Source organism: Bidens hawaiensis, unplaced genomic scaffold, assembly GCF_021521415.1.
Source record: "Bidens hawaiensis isolate Kalapana, Puna unplaced genomic scaffold, B.hawaiensis_p1.1 tig00032359_1, whole genome shotgun sequence".
NCBI classification, from domain to species: domain Eukaryota; kingdom Viridiplantae; phylum Streptophyta; class Magnoliopsida; order Asterales; family Asteraceae; genus Bidens; species Bidens hawaiensis.
The window spans coordinates 97,150-116,414 of record NW_027495494.1 but is presented as its reverse complement, the minus strand read 5'-3'; the positions used below and the strand labels follow the sequence as shown (position 1 = coordinate 116,414).

General features: G+C 37.4%; 1 protein-coding gene and 1 pseudogene across 2 annotated transcripts; one reads left to right on the top strand and one right to left on the bottom strand.

Annotated features, from left to right (window-relative positions):
- The first annotated feature begins 327 nt into the window (after nt 1-327).
- Nucleotides 328-3,778, top strand: LOC143583325 (uncharacterized). The gene is made up of 7 exons (XM_077065663.1): nt 328-350; nt 2,246-2,301; nt 2,466-2,590; nt 2,670-2,751; nt 2,935-3,118; nt 3,296-3,417; nt 3,645-3,778. Exons 1-7 carry the CDS (start codon nt 328-330, stop codon nt 3,776-3,778), a joined length of 726 nt encoding a protein of 241 aa, XP_076921778.1.
- Nucleotides 3,779-4,681: 903 nt separating this feature from the next.
- LOC143583317 (FHA domain-containing protein FHA2-like) lies at nt 4,682-6,780 on the bottom strand (annotated as a pseudogene). Its single transcript, XR_013144145.1, has 3 exons — nt 6,177-6,780; nt 5,096-5,250; nt 4,682-4,978 (listed from the first exon to the last, which is right to left on the bottom strand). The product of XR_013144145.1 is annotated as an FHA domain-containing protein FHA2-like (transcript).
- Between the last annotated feature and the right edge of the window lie 12,485 nt (nt 6,781-19,265).

The window sequence follows — 19,265 nt, the reverse complement described above, 5'->3', positions numbered from 1 at the left end:
TAATAATAATAATAATAATAATAATAAAGAGTTACATTTTATATTTATATTTGCATACAATAAACCCCTATTTGTATTGATGGCAAGTCGCTACACCAAACAACCATTTCGTCGGTGTTTTTTACACTATACACCCTTCGTTCTTTTGCTACCAACCAAACCGGCCCAATTATTTATTATTGGCTTTTTTTTGCCACCTTGGGCTCTGTGTTTTTCTTATCTTACCCTACACACTTTATTTCTCATCTAATATTCCTAAACTACCCTCCACCCCTCATATTTTGTACTCGTATTAGGAGAGTGCTTTTCATAAATCCCACCTAAGCTATGGCGAATACAAGTTGGGACATGTAACAAAAATCTTAAATGTCTATTTGGTATGGGGTAATAGATTGAAGACAGAATGGAATGAATCATTACCGCTTATCTATCTTGTTTGGTTAATATATAGAAATGGAATGAATCATTGCTTTATATTGTTTCGTAAACACAAAAATAAGCAGGAATGAAATATAAATGACAAAATTACTCCTACTTATGATCCATTCCATTCCACCTGCCATTCATATGTACCAAACGCTACCTAAGATATGAAAAATTCTATACAAGCACACATCGTAGCTGTAAGCAAGCCTATGTCGACAACAAGATGTCATCTCTATAGCCCTTGTCGACATAGGCTCAATTTCTTGTACCCACAAATCCTGGTTGTTGTTGAACGCTATCTAAGAAATATCCACCATTAGATGACAAAATTTATCATGTTCCCTCTCCCCCCCCCCCCTCGAATAATCAACATCAAAGCCCCAACCCACGAATCCCGATTGTTAAACGCTATATGAGAAATATCCACCATCAGACGATCAAATTGCTTATGTTCCACCCCCACCCCCCAACCCTAATGAATCATCAGCATCAAGTCCTAAACCCACCAATCCTAATTATTGTTGAACACTATCTGAGAAATATCCGCCATTAGACTATGTTCTACTCCACCCATAATCCAAAACCAGCCCATCTATCCACTCCTCTTTTAGAAGCAATGGAACCACTATGATCCGTTTCCAAGCAAAACAATTTTTGATACTTTATGCACAACGATGAATGATCACCTATCCAGAAATCCGTTTTAAATCTTGTGTCCTCCCCGTTCCCCACCTTTTCTTTGAGCCTTCCAATTAATAATTTGTTTTTCATGAAGAATTTTGCACGACCGATGCTAATTTATTCTTTTAATTTTGTAACTAATTTGTTTATCCCATACCAAACATTGATTATAGGTTTGATTTTGGTCAATAACCGAATCTAACCCATGCTCATTCCCGCTTGTTTCGATTATAAGTTTGAACCTATCATCAAGGGTACTTTGGTAATTTACAAAGAAAACCTATAGCCTCAAAATTAAATATTAGAGCTAGTAAGTTAGAAATGATCCATCATTAGGACCCTCAACACAACAAAACATAATCACATAATGAGATGTGAAATAAAAACAAAAGGTGGTAGATGCATGACCAACTCCCTCTCTCTATCTACATTTGATATACATATATATCTTTCTATATCTATATATATCCCAACTTTCTCTCTCCAACGGTCCACCCTTACCACCTTGCCCTTGTAATCTATTCACTACCATCCAGATCATAAACCCAGGTTCATCTTCCACCTTTTTAGGTATATACATCACAAATTTTTAACCTTTTAAATCTTAGTGGGATATTTTTTTTTATTGTTTTTTGGGTTTTTATCAACCATTCGTTTATTAAAGGTGGTAGGTTGGTGGGTTGACTTAAATGTTATCAACACAATTGTGTTTGATTTCTTGGTTTTTTCATATGTTTGTTTAATTTAGGTTATGATTTTGTGTAGGGTCTGGGCAAGTTCAGGAATTTGAACTTTTTCCCCATTTGGGTGTTTGAATTAGGAACATGATCACAAGATTTTTGTCACCTTTAGTGGGGTTGACTTAAACCATAAAGTCTTGTTTGCGTTGTTGAGGATTTTAACTCATATTAGTACTAAATTGATGTTTGGTCCATAAAGAAAACATTTGTCTTTTGTATGCAAGATTGATTCATGTAACCTTTAAGGGGACTGACTTGTGTTTTAGCTGATCTCATTGGTTAGCAAGGTATTGGCGAGATCATGTGAGTTTTGTAACAGGTTTTCTTGGTTACCTGAATTTTGTTTTTGATACATGTGAACATTTTGTTGAATAACATTTTTTCATTGAATGGCTTAGATTTGTGGTTGGAGTTATGGTGAGCATTCGTTGGCAAAGATTGATCAAGCTTTATGGTACATTTTCAAACTTATGTTACTTGATGTATGATAAAGGTGTCTTGATTGTTAATTAGTTGAAACTAAGCATTGCTTATCTTATGAAGCTTGTTAGTGAAAATGTTTTTTATAATTTGTTTTTTGCTCTAATTGTGTTAATGTGGTGCTGTGGTATATATTAGGGCGAAGTCCTCCTTTAGATTTTATACCTTCATTTGAAAACGGACAACCTCCAAGTTGGGCCCACAACACCCGGCATGTCAGCGTGCCTCCAACACCTTCGGTTGACATTAACCGGTCTGCAGAGGTAATAATAATAGGTTATATATTCATATTGCATTCAATAATATGTTGTTATACATTCAAGTTATTCGTGTTTTTAGCAGGAGAAAACAAAATCCGAAGAACCCGCATCTTCAAATGTCAATGAATCGAGCTCATCAAATAAGCAGCCCATTCAACATCCAGGTCTATCTCTCAATCTTTTATAATCTTTGATAGTTTTTCATAGTGTAAGAAAATAAAAGGTGGAAACTTGCTACATAATTTTGTGTAAAAGACGGTTTCAGTGACTCAAGACCCACAATTTGATGTTATACAAATGGTGTTTTGTTAGTTTTTTAATCTTTTTTTGACCATTTTTGTTTGTAGCTATTTCAGTATTCAAAAGGCGGAAACGACACAGAAGAAAACATTTTGAGAACCAAGAACCTTGCATAATGAGAGGGGTATATTATAAGAATATGAAATGGCAAGCTGCCATTAAAGTGGACAAAAAACAAATCCATTTAGGTACAGTTGGCTCCCAACAAGAAGCTGCTTGTTTGTATGACAGGTATTTGCATCACAATATTTTACCATTTTCTTATTAAATGCGTTAATTCGTTAACTAAAAAATCAACAGGTCAAACGGCTTGATAAATGATAAGTATGCATAAAAAGTATAGCTCTATTGTTTTGACCTTTCACCCAACATGATCGACCCACCCATTTTGTTTTCATGTTCATATAGGGCAGCTTTCATGTGTGGTAGAGAACCCAACTTTGAGCTCACGGTTGAGGAGAAGGACGAACTCAGTAAACTGAGTTGGGATGATTTCTTAACCATGACTCGATCAGCAATCAACAGCAAAAGTAATTTGACTTTATCTTAATTTTGCATCTTTTCTAGTGGTCAGACTTTTTTTTTAGAATTTTGGAATAAATGGAAAAATAATACAAAAATTCATGAAAATTAAGAGTTTTGAGCAAGATTTTTTTGGCATTTCAGGAGCCAAGCATGTTGGCTTATAATGTCAACCATTCTATATTTATTTAATAGATATGTTTTAAAAATGAAAACTATAATTTTTTTTGCTCAGAACATCAGAGAAGGGTGAGCTCCCGAATGAAGTTTGAGCAACTGTCACAGAACAATGGTGACCCGAAAATGAAGGTGGATCAAGGAGGAAAAAACTTCTCAGGATCGGAAGATGCAGATATATCGGGTTGCTGATATGATTAAAAGTGTTATCGTTGCAAATTTTCAATACATTTTATTAAAACATTATAATCTTTAGCCCAATTTTAGCAAGTGATAGGTTATAATGCACACGCAGTCATGCATGCCTTAGGAGTATGTCTAAATGCATATGTTGTAGCCTGTCATCAAAATGACGTGGCAACTATCAAGTACTTGGTTTGAATCATATGGTGCCTCGAGTTCTCTTGAGAATCACAAAATATAAAATGATTTAAATCTTCTTATAATTAGCATTCGGTGAAACTTTCTAAAAACGTTCGTTTATGTTTGTCTTTAGTGAATGAACAATTATGAACAAACTTTATTGTGCCATTGATCGAATGAAATGAACATATATCCTGGTCAATCCTTAACACTTTTGTGAACAATCATCACGTTCATTATATATGTTGGTTCTTTTGTGCTGGGTTACATAGTCATCTAAATCTAGTAACTAGTTACTAGCATTTACTTTCGTTTACCATCTTCATTTACATTTACATTCTTTCATGTTCATTCGTTTACATTTGTTTAGGATCATTTAAAATATTAATGAATGAAGCAAATATAAACGAATGACAAGAGCATCTTAACGACAACCACAAACAAGAAAATCCAAATTTTAAGTATTCATGTTTGTTCAGTTGATGCTAAACAAAGGATAAAAAACAAGCCTTCATTTGTGTTCACTCGGTCTTTTTTCAAGCCTGCTTATATTGTATAGCCAATGTTTTTATAACCGGACTGTTGATCTCGGTCGCTTCACTAAACAGGTTCAAAAGAAATCAACCAAACCTGTTGCATACCAGGCCCGGTTGTTATAACTTAATAGATAAAATTTGCTTGCATTCTTGAAGCAAAGAAAATTAGTAAACAGATGCCATAAGATTCAACATTTTGAAGCAAAGCAAATGGTCAAAAGCTTCATAGTTAAGTACATTACCAGAGTACAGACTAACACCATTTCCTAAATATCAAGCCACTTTATGATAGAAGTGAAACAAGCGACACAAACTCGAGTGTAACACGGCCTCTAGATCTAGTATTAATCACAAAATGTTCAGGGTATTTCCTCAACAACATAAGCAGCCCGACCCACGGTTTGCCCTGAGCTTCAGAGCCCGAATTATCATCACAAGTCAGATACCTTCGAACCCGACTATGGTGCCATACATTGCCATATAACTCCAACAACTGCACCCCATGTTTAAAATAAATTGTTAGCGGTGTTATCCACATCAGTCATGAACAAAACAATTTTATAGCCGATGTGTTTGACTATTTGACCGAAGCTAATGGTTAGTGGTTTACCTCGGTATGAAGTTTCTCCAATGGCATCCAGTCACCAGGACCACAAAGATCAGAAAGCACAGTAGCTACAGATGATACTACATCTTTCTCTTCTAATTGCAACAGCTGCTGGTTATCAGATTCCCGGTCAACTCTTATTCTTCCCTCTTTCTTATCTACAATCACAACAGTAAAGAAAACAACACAAGAATATTAAGGTACAGTTGATACTTGAGGCTTCATATTTGCTATTTTGACTGATCATAATAATCTGGTTACATTTTCCATTTCATCTTAAGCCAACAGTTTATGTCTCAGTTATTTCAATTGAGCTTAGGATTTCAGTTATTAAAATCTCCTAAAAATATAGACTCGCTTGTAATGCTTTTTTTTTTAATAATTTTGAAACACTAATTCAATAAACCAAAGCGAAGCAAGGCGCCAAGTCCGGGACAAACAAAAGAGAAACACACCTCAATCACACAAAACAAAACACTAAAACAAAAAACCGAACTTCACATATTGAACCTACGCCACCTAGCCTTGTCTAGAAAATTCATTTTTGCCCTATTTTTTATCCTTAAGAAACTGCTATTTATTTTGTCTCCTCAATTATGCGAGTAAGAGAAGGTTTTTTGTTATAAAACACCTCCGGTTCACACTGTTGCTCTTGAGTTTGGTTCACGCTGTTGCTCTTACCGCCTGCTGGTGTATTTGGAAGACCTGAAATGAGGTAGTTTTCGATAGCAAATGCACCATCAGGCAGCAGGTGGTAAGAGCAACAGCGTGAACCAAACTCCTCGTTCTTCAATGTACCAAGCTACAAGAATTGATGAAAAGCTAGAATATCTCAAACTGAAAAGACGCAGATGGGAATGATTTTACACCATTGACTTGTCATTTTCAATAACTTCTGATACTTGAAAATAAATTTATCCCATTTCACTTTCGTGCAATCTTTAATATGGCTTTAACCATTAACTTCATCTAGTTTCATAATCAGTTCAAATATAATAGCTCTTAATGCAATTACTATATGCCTGTTCTACTCCACACTCCACACAATATTCAAAAAATTAATCCAACAAACGAAACTAATAACCGGAATGCGATTTCCCACCGGATCCCGAAGCGCCACCGTAAGCCGCAGCATCGCCTCTCCTCGTCTTCTTACCACCACCAACTACATCATCCATTAACTCATCATCATCATCATCATCATCATACACATCCTCAAATTCACTCACATTCCTCTTCTTCCCACCCGAACCCCTACCCGACAGGGGCGGCAAAACCGAACCATAACCACTACTCAAAACCCGCTGACGCGGAACCTGAACCGGAAGCGGTCCACCGAGGATACTCCTAACCGGCAAGAGGAAATAAAACTCCTTATCTCCGATCTGCAGCAGATCCTGTGAGTCGAGTTTGACGGGAGGGGTACCGGGGAGGTGAAGGACGCCTTCGACGAAGCAACCGTTTTTTCAGAGGATGTCGAGGTTGAAGCGGCGGCGTTGGAAGTCGTAGAAGATGCGGGCGTGGTGGCGGGAGATGTTCATGCCGCCGCCGAGGGAGGAGAGGTCGACGTCGACGGTGGACTTCTTGGAGGTTCGGCCGAGGATGATGGAGTAGGTTTGCATGTAGTATTCGAAGTCTTCGCCTTGGAGCTTGGCGAAGCCGGCTTCTACGTCGCCTGTGGTTGACATGGATGAGGGTTAGGTTAGGGTTTGATCGGAGATTGGGAATTGGAATTGGGGGAGATTTTGTGTTTTGTTTTGGTTTCAGATTAATATTTTCATTCTTTAATTCATAGGGTGTGTCTGGGATTAGTTATTTAAGTTGGGTTTAACTTATTGATGTAAAATGACTAAGCACCCCAAATTATTCTAAACCTATTGAAAACCTGTTAGGAGATGGGTGGAATGGAAGGGTGGAACGCATATTCTAAACCTATAAGGAGATAAGTTATCTTATCCTAACTTATTGAAAACCCACTTTTTAACCTTATCAATAAGAAGAAAGTTAAAAGAACTTATTGGTTCCAAAAACATTATATAAATATAAAAATAACTTATTCATCCTTCATAAGTCATAAGTAGAGGGAATATGGAATCCCAAACACCCCCATAATAATACAAAATGATAAAATATGGAGGCGTGCATATGCATCCATTTCTATGGATCCAGAAAAATATTATACAGAGTAAAAAAACGATCAAAAAAGCATCTTACCCGTAAATATACGGGACGAGCTATCCTATAGCAAGCTTCGAACTTATGTGGTAACACCGTCGCCACTTGTGTACCATACATGACTTCAAACTCATGATAAATCTTTACCACTTAAACTCACATCATTTTACTATTAACTTCTAATGACCAAATTACAAAAAAATCAAAGTATTTGTGGGTATGTGTTGTTAGTGATTTTGTAACTTGTGGGTACGTAAGGGTATAAATGAGATGGTATTGCAGGATTGGTCGATGCGTGATAATACTCATGAGTTCCTCCCCCCCTCCCCCCCCCCCAAACAACATTATACTTATCATTGGGCTGTCACTTTTACCCGAAACCAACTCGAAAAAACCCGTACTCGAACCCAAACTAACCCAACCCGAAGAACTCGGACCCGAGAAAAAGACTAACCCGAACCCGAACAGAAATAATTTGGGTTGGTTCTCAGGTTTGATTTATAAGTTTCGGGTCAACCCGAATAAACTTTTAGCTCTGAAATTAAATATATTTTTAGGTATAATAAGTTAAGTTTTAGACACTAAAGTTATTAGAATCTAACTCTAATCGACTGTTGTCATTATAATTATTATGGATCGATTGTTTATTGTTAGTTTATGTTTTCCGTTTATTACTAATAGCAACCGAAATCGAACAACCAATTCACGCCCAATTGAATATGACTAAGGCGCGAGTTAATTTTACTCTTTTTTTTGAATTGTTTTATCAAGTTTTGTTGGTTTGTTATTTGATAATTTGTGTTATAAGTAAAGAAGAATATGTTGTTTTAACTTTAACATTGTAGTTCTTATAATTTTTTTTGTTTTCATGTGTTTTTCCTTTTGTTTGTTTGTTTGTTTGTTTGTTTTCTTGAATATTCGAAACCCGATTAACCTAACCAGAAAAAACCCGAACCCGAAAAACCCATGAGAGATTTGGGTTGGGTTTCGGGTCAAGATTTAAAACTTTGAAACCCGAAGATTCTGAAACCTGAAAAACGATCCCGAAGAACCCGAAACCTGAAAAACGAACCCGAAGAACACCCCTACTTATCATTTACAGGATTTAAACTCTCGCTTCTAGGATAGAATGGAGACACCTTCAGTTGCCACCACACTATGTTCATTGGGGCTTTATTTGTAAACTACATTGTAAGGATTGCCACCTCCCCCATCGCCTCCGTCATGACTATCACCTAGTGGTCTTAGTCGATAACTGCCATCAAATGTCAAAACACTCGCTATAACTCAAATAATTTGAATTGTTTTTTTGCAAAACAACCTTTTTGAACCAAACTTACATTAACCGGTTTTCGGTTTTGAACGTCTTGGTTTTAGCGTATCTTAAGCAAGATTATATAAATCCTTTTAACCAACACACGAGCTTTTGATCTCTATTATGTCACATTGTTGTTATCACCTGGCTTTAGAGGTGGCTCAACCTTCATGTCTTAAGCGGATGTCCAATTTTTAAAATTCCATTCTTATCCATCTTCTTTTGAGTCTTTTTCAATCTTGTATGGTCAATAAAAACTATAATGTTCATAGTTCTGTTCATTACATTTGTAGCTGGGAATTTTATTAAGAAAGAATTGCAGAAGTTATCCCTTATCTTTCACCCAAATTTCACTCGTTGTTCCGGATCTTCAAAATTGATCTTTTTTGTTTTTTACGTTTCAAAATCCAACAGCGTTTGTCCTTTTCGTCTAATCTGGTTAGATTTTCTCGTTAAGTCAAGTCATGTGCTCTGCACATAAGAGCAAATTCGTCATTTTACTTATTAAATTAAAAAAAACATTTTAATAAATAAACAAAAAGAATAAAAAACTCAATATTTATATTCTCTCTCTTCCCCCTTCTTCTTCTTTCTTCCTCCATAGCCCACCAAGTTTTCCGGCAGCCACCACCAAGCTCTCCGGCAGCCATCACCTCCGCCGTCTTCTCCGACAAATAAAACCACCTCCACTTCCACTCTCACCGGAAACCACCCCGAACCCTTTATATTTACTTTTCATACCCAACTCATATTTCCTAGGATATACATATACTTACAACTCACAATCACCAATTATTTCATACGCACAGATTCAATTCAGCTTGTAATAGATCATCCTATGTCGTCCTATGTCACCTTCGTGTGTGAATTGATGGAGAATCGTGACCAATTAGGTGAATTAGGTACGCAAACGTTACAATTCACTGACGAAATTGAGAGTTGTACGGAAGCCGGAGACTCGTTGCGTTGCTGGAACTGTCGGCGAATCAGGCGGTGATGTTGTTACACTCGCCGGAGGAAAAATTCGGTGACGGAATTGAGAGTTGTACTGAACCGCCATTACCACAATTTCATTTATTTATATTTACAACTGTCTCTGATTCAATTCTTGGAATCATATTCTTTTCTTTTTTTGGTGAAAATGATGATAAAGATTTGCTTTTATGATAATTTAACCCAATGGATTTGTAATTATTTCTGTAACGTAGTTTGGACGTAACAGGTGCTTTATAAATTCCAGATCTGGGTCTTGGGCCAATTCCCAGCCGATGTGGTCAATTTCACTGTCCATCCTGTCAATTTCCAGATCTGCTCTTGGCGTCGGTGGCCGGAATCCAGCGATGTGGTGGTCGTCGGCGGCGTCAATGGTTGGGATTGAGACGGTGATGACGTGGGTGATGAGGATGAGAGCGTAAATCACGAGCAGATTGACGGGTTTGGACATTTTTGCAGGGGTTGAAGCTACGGTGTTTTAGGGTTAGGGAATCGAGAAGATTGGAGTTTTTTACATAACTAATACCATTTAAGAAATTCTTTTCACAACTAAGCATGGGTTTGAAAAAATTTCAAAATTAATGCAATCTTTGTTAGTTATGGCAACTTGAAGAAATCTTATAGGGTTAGTCAGGGAATGTAAGGAAATGTAACACTTATTTTATTGGGAATGCATAAGTTGTCATTACCAATGGCAACTTCTGAAAAGTTGTCATTACCAATGGCAACTTCTGCCAAGTTGCCATTACTAATGACGAGATCGGTTTGGCAAAGGCTTGGATTTACGTGAAGAACCACAACAACATACAGTCAGAAACCTCATTTTGGTCTAGAGTTGCCACTTATGGTGCACCCCGTTATGGTATACCTGGTCATACCCCAGCTGAACTTTGTGCAAAGTGGCGGAATTTGAAAAATAAAATTACCAAATTCAATCAATTCTACGTAGCTGCACGTGCATAACTGCCTAGAGCAGAAGCACTAATAGAGGCACATTTTCAGTACCGAAACGAGTTTATGAACCACGGGTTTAAACACATCACCTTGTGGTCATTTCTTAGACGTGATTCTACGTTCGCGGCTGCGACTAATGCTCCGGTTGAAGATCGCGACTCCAACTCTGATGGTTTAGGTGCGGAGGAGCATTGGTGAATTTATGTTTTTAGTATATACATTATGGTTTTAACGCATGCTTTAAGGTTTCTTATGAATTTAGGGTTTTAATGTATGCTTTATGGTTTGTTATGAATGTTGTCTTTTTTTTTTATTAATTAACTTTTAAATTTTAATAAACCAAGTGTATTATCTTTAACTAGCAAACATGTAAAGAAAATTACAAAATATGTTAATATTTTCTAAATGCAATGTGAGCATGGTTATTGACTATGCTCAACGAAGTGAATTTTGAGTTACTCGAGTTAATTGAAAAAGCACTGATTTTCATGCATGTTTATAGTCTTGACTTAAAAATTAAAATAAAAACAAAGCAAGTTTCAAAAATAATTCTCATTAACACCTTTTAAAAATAATGGTCTCCCCTCAATCTACTTAGATTATATTAGAAGGTTAAAAAATACATGCATGCATCTTTAGCTACTGACATTCATCTTATTTATTGTTCCAAACAAACACCCGTGAATTAAAGCAAAGAAGTGATATCAGAAACATGGCAGTAGTAATGGCAACCTGTCAGAAGTTGCCATTGGTAATGACAACTTATGCATTCCCAATAAAGTAAGTCTTACATTCCCTTACATTCCCTATAGGGTTTCTTCAAGTTGCCATTACTAACGGAGATTGCATTAATTTTGAAAAATTTTCAAACTCATGCTTAGTTGTGAAAAGAATTTCTTAAACGATATTAGTTATGTAAAAAACTCAGAAGATTGGGGGAATGGAGATGATGAAGATGTCTGATTTTAGAAGAGAGAGAGAGAGAGTTTATTTTTAATTATTTTTTAAACAAATAGATAAAATGACGAATTTGTTGCACATGACTTGACTTAACGAGAAAATCTAACCTGGTTAGACGAAAAGTACAAACGCTGTTGGATTTTGAAACGTAAAGGACAAAAAAGATCAATTTTGAAGATCAGGGACAACGAGTGAAATTTGGGTAAAAAATAAAGAATTTCTGTAATTCTGTCATTTATTAATGATCTTTTTTTATGATGCAATAAAAACTTCGAGGCTATTTAAAAAAAAAAAGCTTTTTGAATGATCAGAATCCTATTTTTTTTATTTCGATTTTACGTAAATATACTAGCAACAAAAAATAGCAAACAATTAACTATATGATAAACACTTAGTTCAATAGTAAGCAATTTACTATGTTAGCCAAAAGAGTGAGCAATAGAATTAAATGTTTGCATCACACAAATATAGGTACTTAGACCATTTTTATAGTAACCCATAGCTTGGGTTGGTCAGCCAAGTGATAAAAAAAAAGTATTAATTCACCAAAGCATGACAACAACGCTCAACCGACTAAGGTTGTTTAATATTTTAATTAAAGTGGTTTGACACATGGCAAGATACCGTTTAGTTAACAATTAAACAAATTTTTTTTGGAACGACCAACTAAGTAACGTCGGGTATTCTGTACACGGCCCCCAATGGCTAAAGGTAGCCCGAGCCGGCCATGAGTCCGGATGGACGGAGCCCCTTGCGGTCCATCTATTGAGGGATTCTCCGGATAAAACCTGACCCCCACGCCCGCCAAACAGCACGACAGCGAGGAGTCGGTAAAACCGGGTGAGATCAGGACTCGAACCCTGGCAAGCCAGGGTCATCCCTCATATTTCTCACTAGTAAAGTGAATGCTCTACCATTGAGGCACATCCAATTTATAACACTTAACAATTAACACCTCTACATTTAAATACTTAACAAATAAAACCAAACCACAAGGGTATCTGGGATGCTCCCCAAATTCCTGAAGTACGGCATTATACCCAAAATTCAACCACCAATTAATGGATTACGCCTTATATACAACCATACATACACAAAGTGATGGTGACGGTTTTTCAAAGTACCCAAAGTGGTTGAATACACACACAAGAATGAATAGTAGATCCCAAATTGCACTAGCCGAAACCACTACCTGAATGATTGGCGATGGTGTTACGAAAAAAAGCCAATGAAGCCGAAACTCATACCCAAAGAACCCTTGACACCCTAAAGAACTCTAGTGATGATGAGTCGCATCCCTTATTAAAAAAAATCACATTGAGTGAAAAACAAGGTCATGTTATCAAATTACATCTCAAAGATTTTATGTAACAAAATTGGATACCTCAACTGTCGCCTTAAAATGTCTGTGTTTAGAATCACATAATTCCTCATTTATTTCTTTACTAAAAATGAAAATCAACCATTTCCCCCTCCTTAGCGTGTCACATAAAATAGTTCTCTGTTGGACCCTACATGATTCATTTATGCCTTTGCACCTTATGTTAATACTACATTGATTGTTCGACGAACGCTAAGTCATTAAGTACTAAATGTTGGAGTAAACCCGGTCTAACGGCCGGGCCACGGTTGTTAAAAGTATTTAAGCCGGTTTAGGGTTTGCTTTATTTGTTTTTGTTATTTGCTTTGGGAACAAGTCAAGCTTAAGGAGGTGGACTTCTGCACGTGGGTTTTACTATTTCTTTAAGTCTGTAACGTTCATTTAGTTGGTTAGCACGTTCAATTCTGTTTCTTTCATTTTCGTTAATTCAGTTGTAATCTAGGTTTATTTAATGTCGGCTTTGTTCCGATGAATAAATCATTCAGTAATTTTCAGTTCAATTAAGTGTGTGAGTATATACCAGTGATAACTTCTATCATCTGGTATCAGAGCGAAATTACCGATCCTATCAAGAGCGAGCAAGGTTTCAATGGCCAGCGAGAAGATGAAAGTGTTGGTGTTCGATGGGCACTGGAGCGAAATGATGGAGAATTTGCTGCAAGCAAAACAATTATGGGGATTAATTGATCTTGGTATTTTTGAACCACAAGTCGGTGTGGCTTAATCAGAAGCTCAGAGGAAGAAGCTTGAAGAATTAAGAGTTAAAGATATGCAAGTCAAGCATTACCTGTATCAAGCCATTGACCGGGTTATCTTTGAGACTATCCTTGACAGGAGTAACTCAAAGGCAATCTGGGAAGCAATGAAAAAGAGATATGTATGTAATGAAAGGGTCAAGAAGTCTATGTTACAGAAACTTAGAAGGGATTTTGAAGTTTTGGAGATGAAGAATTCTGAGACGATCTCAGAATATTTTGGAAGGGTGCTCACCATTACGAACCAAATGAGGAGTAATGGTGAGATCATGTCCGATGAGAAGGTTGTGGAGAAAATTCTCAGAACTCTCACCGAGAGATACATCTATGTCGTTGTGTCAATTAAGGGAGTCTAAAGATACGACTTCCATGTCTGTTGATGAACTGCTAGGGGCTCTAGTGGTTCATGAACAAAAGTTTCAAAAGAATGAGAAGGTTGAGAAAGAGGATGAACAAGTTTTAAAGGCTGAAATTGGTGAAGGTTCAAGAGGTAGAGGAAGGTTTGGTCAAAGAGATAGAGGTAGAGGTAGAGGAGGTAGAGGAAGGCAGGCAAAGGAAACTATTGAATGTTATAAGTGCCACAAGCTTGGTCACTTTTCTTACGAATGTCCATCATGGAAGGAAGCCAATTATGCCGAATTTGAAGAAGGAAAGGAAGCTGCATTGATGGCTCAGATTGACATTGAACCATCAGTGCTCATGGCTCACACGGAACCTGAATCCAAAGAACTTAGTTGGTTCTTGGACTCTGGTTGTTCAAACCACATGTGTGGAGCTAAGGAGAGGTTCTATAATTTTGATGCAAGTTTCTCAAATACCGTCAGATTGGGTAGCAACACAAGAATGCAAGTTGCTGGAAAGGGAAGTGTAAAAATGTATTTAAATGAAGCTACATTCGTGGTCAGTGATGTTTTCTATGTTCCTAACTTGAAGAATAACCTCCTAAGTGTTGGACAGTTGCAGCAGAAAGGCTTATCATTCTTGTTTCAAGGTGATCAATGCAAGGTCTATCACCCTGATAAAGGATTGATCTTTCAAAGTCACATGAGCATGAATAAAATGTTTCCTATTCACGAGGAGAAAAGGAACTTGAAGCACAAGAGGAAGCTGGCTGTAATTACGCAAGTGAAGAATCTCTTGCTAAATTATGGCATGAGAGGTTGGGGCATATCAATAAGAATGGGATGATGGAGCTCCAACAAAACCAAATGGTACGGGATCTGCCCGTTTTTCCTATTCTTGAAGATATTTGTGGTGATTGCATGGTAGGAAAGCAGTCAAGAAAGCCCATTCCCAGGTTCAGCACATGGAGAGCCAAACAAGTTTTAGAACTTGTTCACTCAGATATATGTGGGCCCGTTGTTCCAGCCTCCAAGTCAGGTAATAGATATTTTATTAGTTTTATTGACGATTATAGCAGAAAGGGTTGGGTGTACCTTCTGTCCGAAAAATCTGAGGCTTTTGAAAGTTTTATAACATTCAAGGCCTTAGTGGAAAAAGAAACTGGGAGCTGGGTAAAGGTGTTGAGAACGGATAGGGGAGGTGAATACTTGTCTAAGCAGTTCACTGAGTTTTGTAAGGCCGATGGCATTCGTAGATAGTTAACTACCGGCTACACTCCTCAACAAAATGGTGTAGCCGAGAGAAAAAATAGAACTGTCATAAACATGATAGTTGCTCTTCTTGCTGCTAAAAATATGCCAAAGAGTTTTTGGGCTGAAGCAACTCAGTGGAGTTTCTATATGCTTAATAGGAGCCCTGCTAGAGCTTTGAAAGGTAGGACTCCTGAGGAGCAGTGGAGTACAATAAAGCCAACTGTGGATCACTTGAGAATTTGGGGATGCATAGCTCATGTGCATATACCAAAGGAAAAGAGATCCAAACTTGGTGATAAGAGTCATGTATGCATTCTGATTGGTATGAGTAATGAATCAAAGACACATAAACTCTTTGATCCCAAAAGTAATAAAGTTGTAGTAAGTAGAGATGTAATTTTTGAAGAACATAAGACATAGAATTGGGATGGTGTTGAGAAGAATGTTGATGAGAGTGAGTTGACATGGGGAGATTATGATGTTATTGATGAGGTGGACATGGAAGAGCGACAAAGTGATAATGAAGAAATAGAAGAAAAACATGATATTTCAGATGGGCAACTCACTGATGGTATTCTTGATCCCGGTCCTAGTAATCAAACAACTAGGGAGGGTAGATCAAGAAAACCTCCAGCCTATTTGGATGACTACTTTACCCATATGGGAGTTGTTTCTGATGAATCTGTGTATGATCCAATGAGATTCGATGAAGCTGTAATAGATGAGAAGTGGAGGAAGGCTATGGATCATGAAATTGAATCCATAGAAAGGAATAATACTTGGTATCTTGTTGACTTACCTGAGAATGCCAAGTGTATCGGTGTTAAATGGTTATATAAAACCAAGCTGAATGAGAAAGGTGAGGTTGATAAGCAAAAGGCAAGACTTGTTGCAAGAGGTTTTGGTCAGGAGTTTGGGGTTGATTATATGGAAGTGTATGCACCCGTGGCTCGAATGGATACAATTCGGATCATGTGTCACACCCCAACTCAAGGCCTGGGTGTGACGTCCCGGCTTGGTATCCGGTTTTGAAAATATATCAGAGTTGCGGGTTATTAGCGGAAGTCTTATAATATTCATTTATAAAATGTCAGGTCAGAATACCCGTTGAATAATTTAAATACATATCTTTTGAAAATATCATTCTTTATAATATTCTGAATAAAATATCCGAGCCATCAGATCACCTCTAATGACTATGTCTCCAATCTTCTATCAGTCTTGCCTGTCAGTTCTATTCTTTACAGTTCTTTGAAATGTGGGGGAAAAATACGTCAGCACACAGCCGGTGAATGACGCTGACTCAATAATACCAGTGTGTAAACAATAACAATACCTTTGTGACAATACTCATTAAGCACCCAACTCAATTGGGTTACAATTACCCTAAGTACATGTACAATTAATCATATACACAATATCATTTCTCTGATCAGTCCCGTAGACTACCAGAGGTGTGTTTGATGATATGCATGGCTCGGGGAAATCCAAGTCACCATGTATGTATGGATCCAAACACATGTATACTCTTAATTTGAGTATGCCTGTTTCTCATTATTGTATCATAAAGTTTTAAGGATTCGTAAATCCTATGCAAACAGTTCAGACTCTAAAGAGTTGTAAAAGGTTAGGGCGTATTCACCTTTTATGATTGTAATCAGTTTCTGACACTGATTCCTGTATATTGATCAGTTTCGGTTACTGACCCCTGTTTGTAAATCAGTTTTTGTTACCGATTCCTATTTCTATTTTCAGCTTTCAGATTGATTGATTGGCTGTTATCTCTAACCTATAGTACGAGTATAACATTTGTATAAATATCTAGATCAACGATCTAGCTTCAGACCCCGTAGTCTGTTTTGTATAGCTGTAACCTTGATAATTTATTTGTTTGTATAAAACATGTGGACATTTAGTCCCTTTGTTTATTTATTAATTATATATCAGGTTTCTTCTTTAGGAAGAAACATTTATACCAGGTTTCTTCTTCAAGAAGAAACATTACTTTAACTATAACCTGTGTGAATAAACAGTATCTTTCTTAATCATTAAGAAATACTATTTAACTATAACCTTTGCATATAACTGATTGCGTTTCTTAATCGTGAAGAAACAATAATTTAACTATAATCCTTGCTTATGAAAAGTTATATTATGCTTATCAGTAATCAAGGTTCGGGCTATACCCCCGACTATGGTCTAAGCTATTATAATAATAATATAATAATATTTAAATAGAACCCCTACCTCACACGGGTATTTGGAGTTATATGCCTATGACTGATCGAGCGGCACTTCTACTATATATCGCGTTCTACAGTTGAACCCTTCAGAGCTTCTGCGTTTGGCACGTTCCACGAGGTCGGCACACAAACCGAGGCTAACTATGTGTGTGAAAATGTGTTTGTGTGATTTTGGTGTGAGATGGGGGTGTGCCATGAACCCCCTATTTATAGCTGAGTTTGGGCACCATCGCGTAGTCCTTTCACTTAGGGCATCGCGTAGGGCGATGTTAGGCAGATGACGCGTGGCTGCTGACTCAGCCCTAGCGTCTGCCACGTGTCCCCCCTGACGCGACACGTGTTGCTGCGTCATCATAGACCATCACATAGCGCGATGGTCCTGTGCTTGGGCTCATCGCGTAGCGCGATGGGTTCCAGCATCCAGATTTTTATTTTTAGTCCCTCGTCTTTGATAACTTGCCACTTCTTGATCATACTTTCATCTTCCAAAAATACTAAAGCGGCCCTTATGCGGCTCGCGGCGATGCGAGCGTGCGAAGTGTGCCATCAAAACGCCACATTACGCCCATCGCCCGTGTCCGTGCACGTGCGCGTCGGGTGCTTCGCACCCTCCGCTAGGACTGTGGAGAGTGGTTAGCCACATTAAAACATTTCTATGGAATCTTGCTTCCTTATAAAGAGCTTCCATTTCTTTGTTTGTCCGTGTGGGATGAAAGTATATTTTCCTTATTTATACCCATGTGGAATGCTTCCACTTTCTTCCATCTTTCCATGTGGGATGGATTTTTCTTATTTCTTTAACATAAGAATACTTAATGTTTCTCATTTCATTTTTCCATGACTTATCTTGAGGATATTTTTAATCTCTCAACTTTCAAAGTTGACAACTTTAACATAAAATAAATATGGGTTTTTCCTAGATGTTACATCATGATTGCAATGGCTGCACAAAAGGGCTGGAATATATACCAAATGGATGTCAAGTCTGCATTTTTGCAAGGTGACATTCATGAGGATGTATATGTCCAGCAACCCCAAGGTTATGTTGTGAGAGGAAAGGAAAAAATGGTATATAAGTTGAAGAAAGCATTGTACGGCCTCAAACATGCTCCCAGAGCTTGGTTTAGCAGGATTGAGGTGTATTTTATCCAAGAGGGGTTCAATAAGTGCAAGTCTGAGCATACCATGTTTGTCAAGCTCGGATCTAATGGAGGAATTCTCATGGTGAATATGTATGTTGATGATCTTATTTATACCAGGAATAATGAAGATATGCTAATTAAATTCAGAAACTCAATGAAATCTGAATATGAGATGACTGATATGGGTAAAATGAGGTACTATCTTGGAATAGAGATCACTCAAACCGCATATGGGGTGCACATGAGTCAAAGGAAGTATGCTGGTGAGGTTCTAGAAAGATTCAATATGATCGATTGCAATCCGGTAGTGAACCCCATTGTTCCTAGCACTAAATTGATCAAAGATAAAGGGGAAGAGATAGATGAGTCCGCCTACAAGCAGATAGTGGGAAGCCTCATGTACATCACAGTCACTAGGCCCGATATGCAATTTGTTGTTAGTTTGCTGAGCAGGTACATGTCTAAACCAACTGATATTCATTTTGCTGCTGCGAAAAGGGTATTGAGGTACTTGCAAGGAACTCAAGATTATGGAATTTGGTATAATAAAGGGGGAAATGGATTATTGAATGTCTATACTGATAGTGATTATGCTGGGGACATAAATGATAGAAAAAGCACTTCAGGATATGTGGTAATGTGGGAAGATGCTGCAGTGTG

Excerpts from the sequence above, each read along its gene's own strand:
- LOC143583325 (XM_077065663.1), top strand. The coding sequence starts at position 328 with ATGGCGAATACAAGTTGGGACAT. Across the intron at positions 2,302-2,465 it reads AAGATTGATCAAGCTTTATG|GGCGAAGTCCTCCTTTAGAT; the intron begins GTACATTTTCAA and ends GGTATATATTAG. Across the intron at positions 3,119-3,295 it reads GCTGCTTGTTTGTATGACAG|GGCAGCTTTCATGTGTGGTA; the intron begins GTATTTGCATCA and ends ATGTTCATATAG.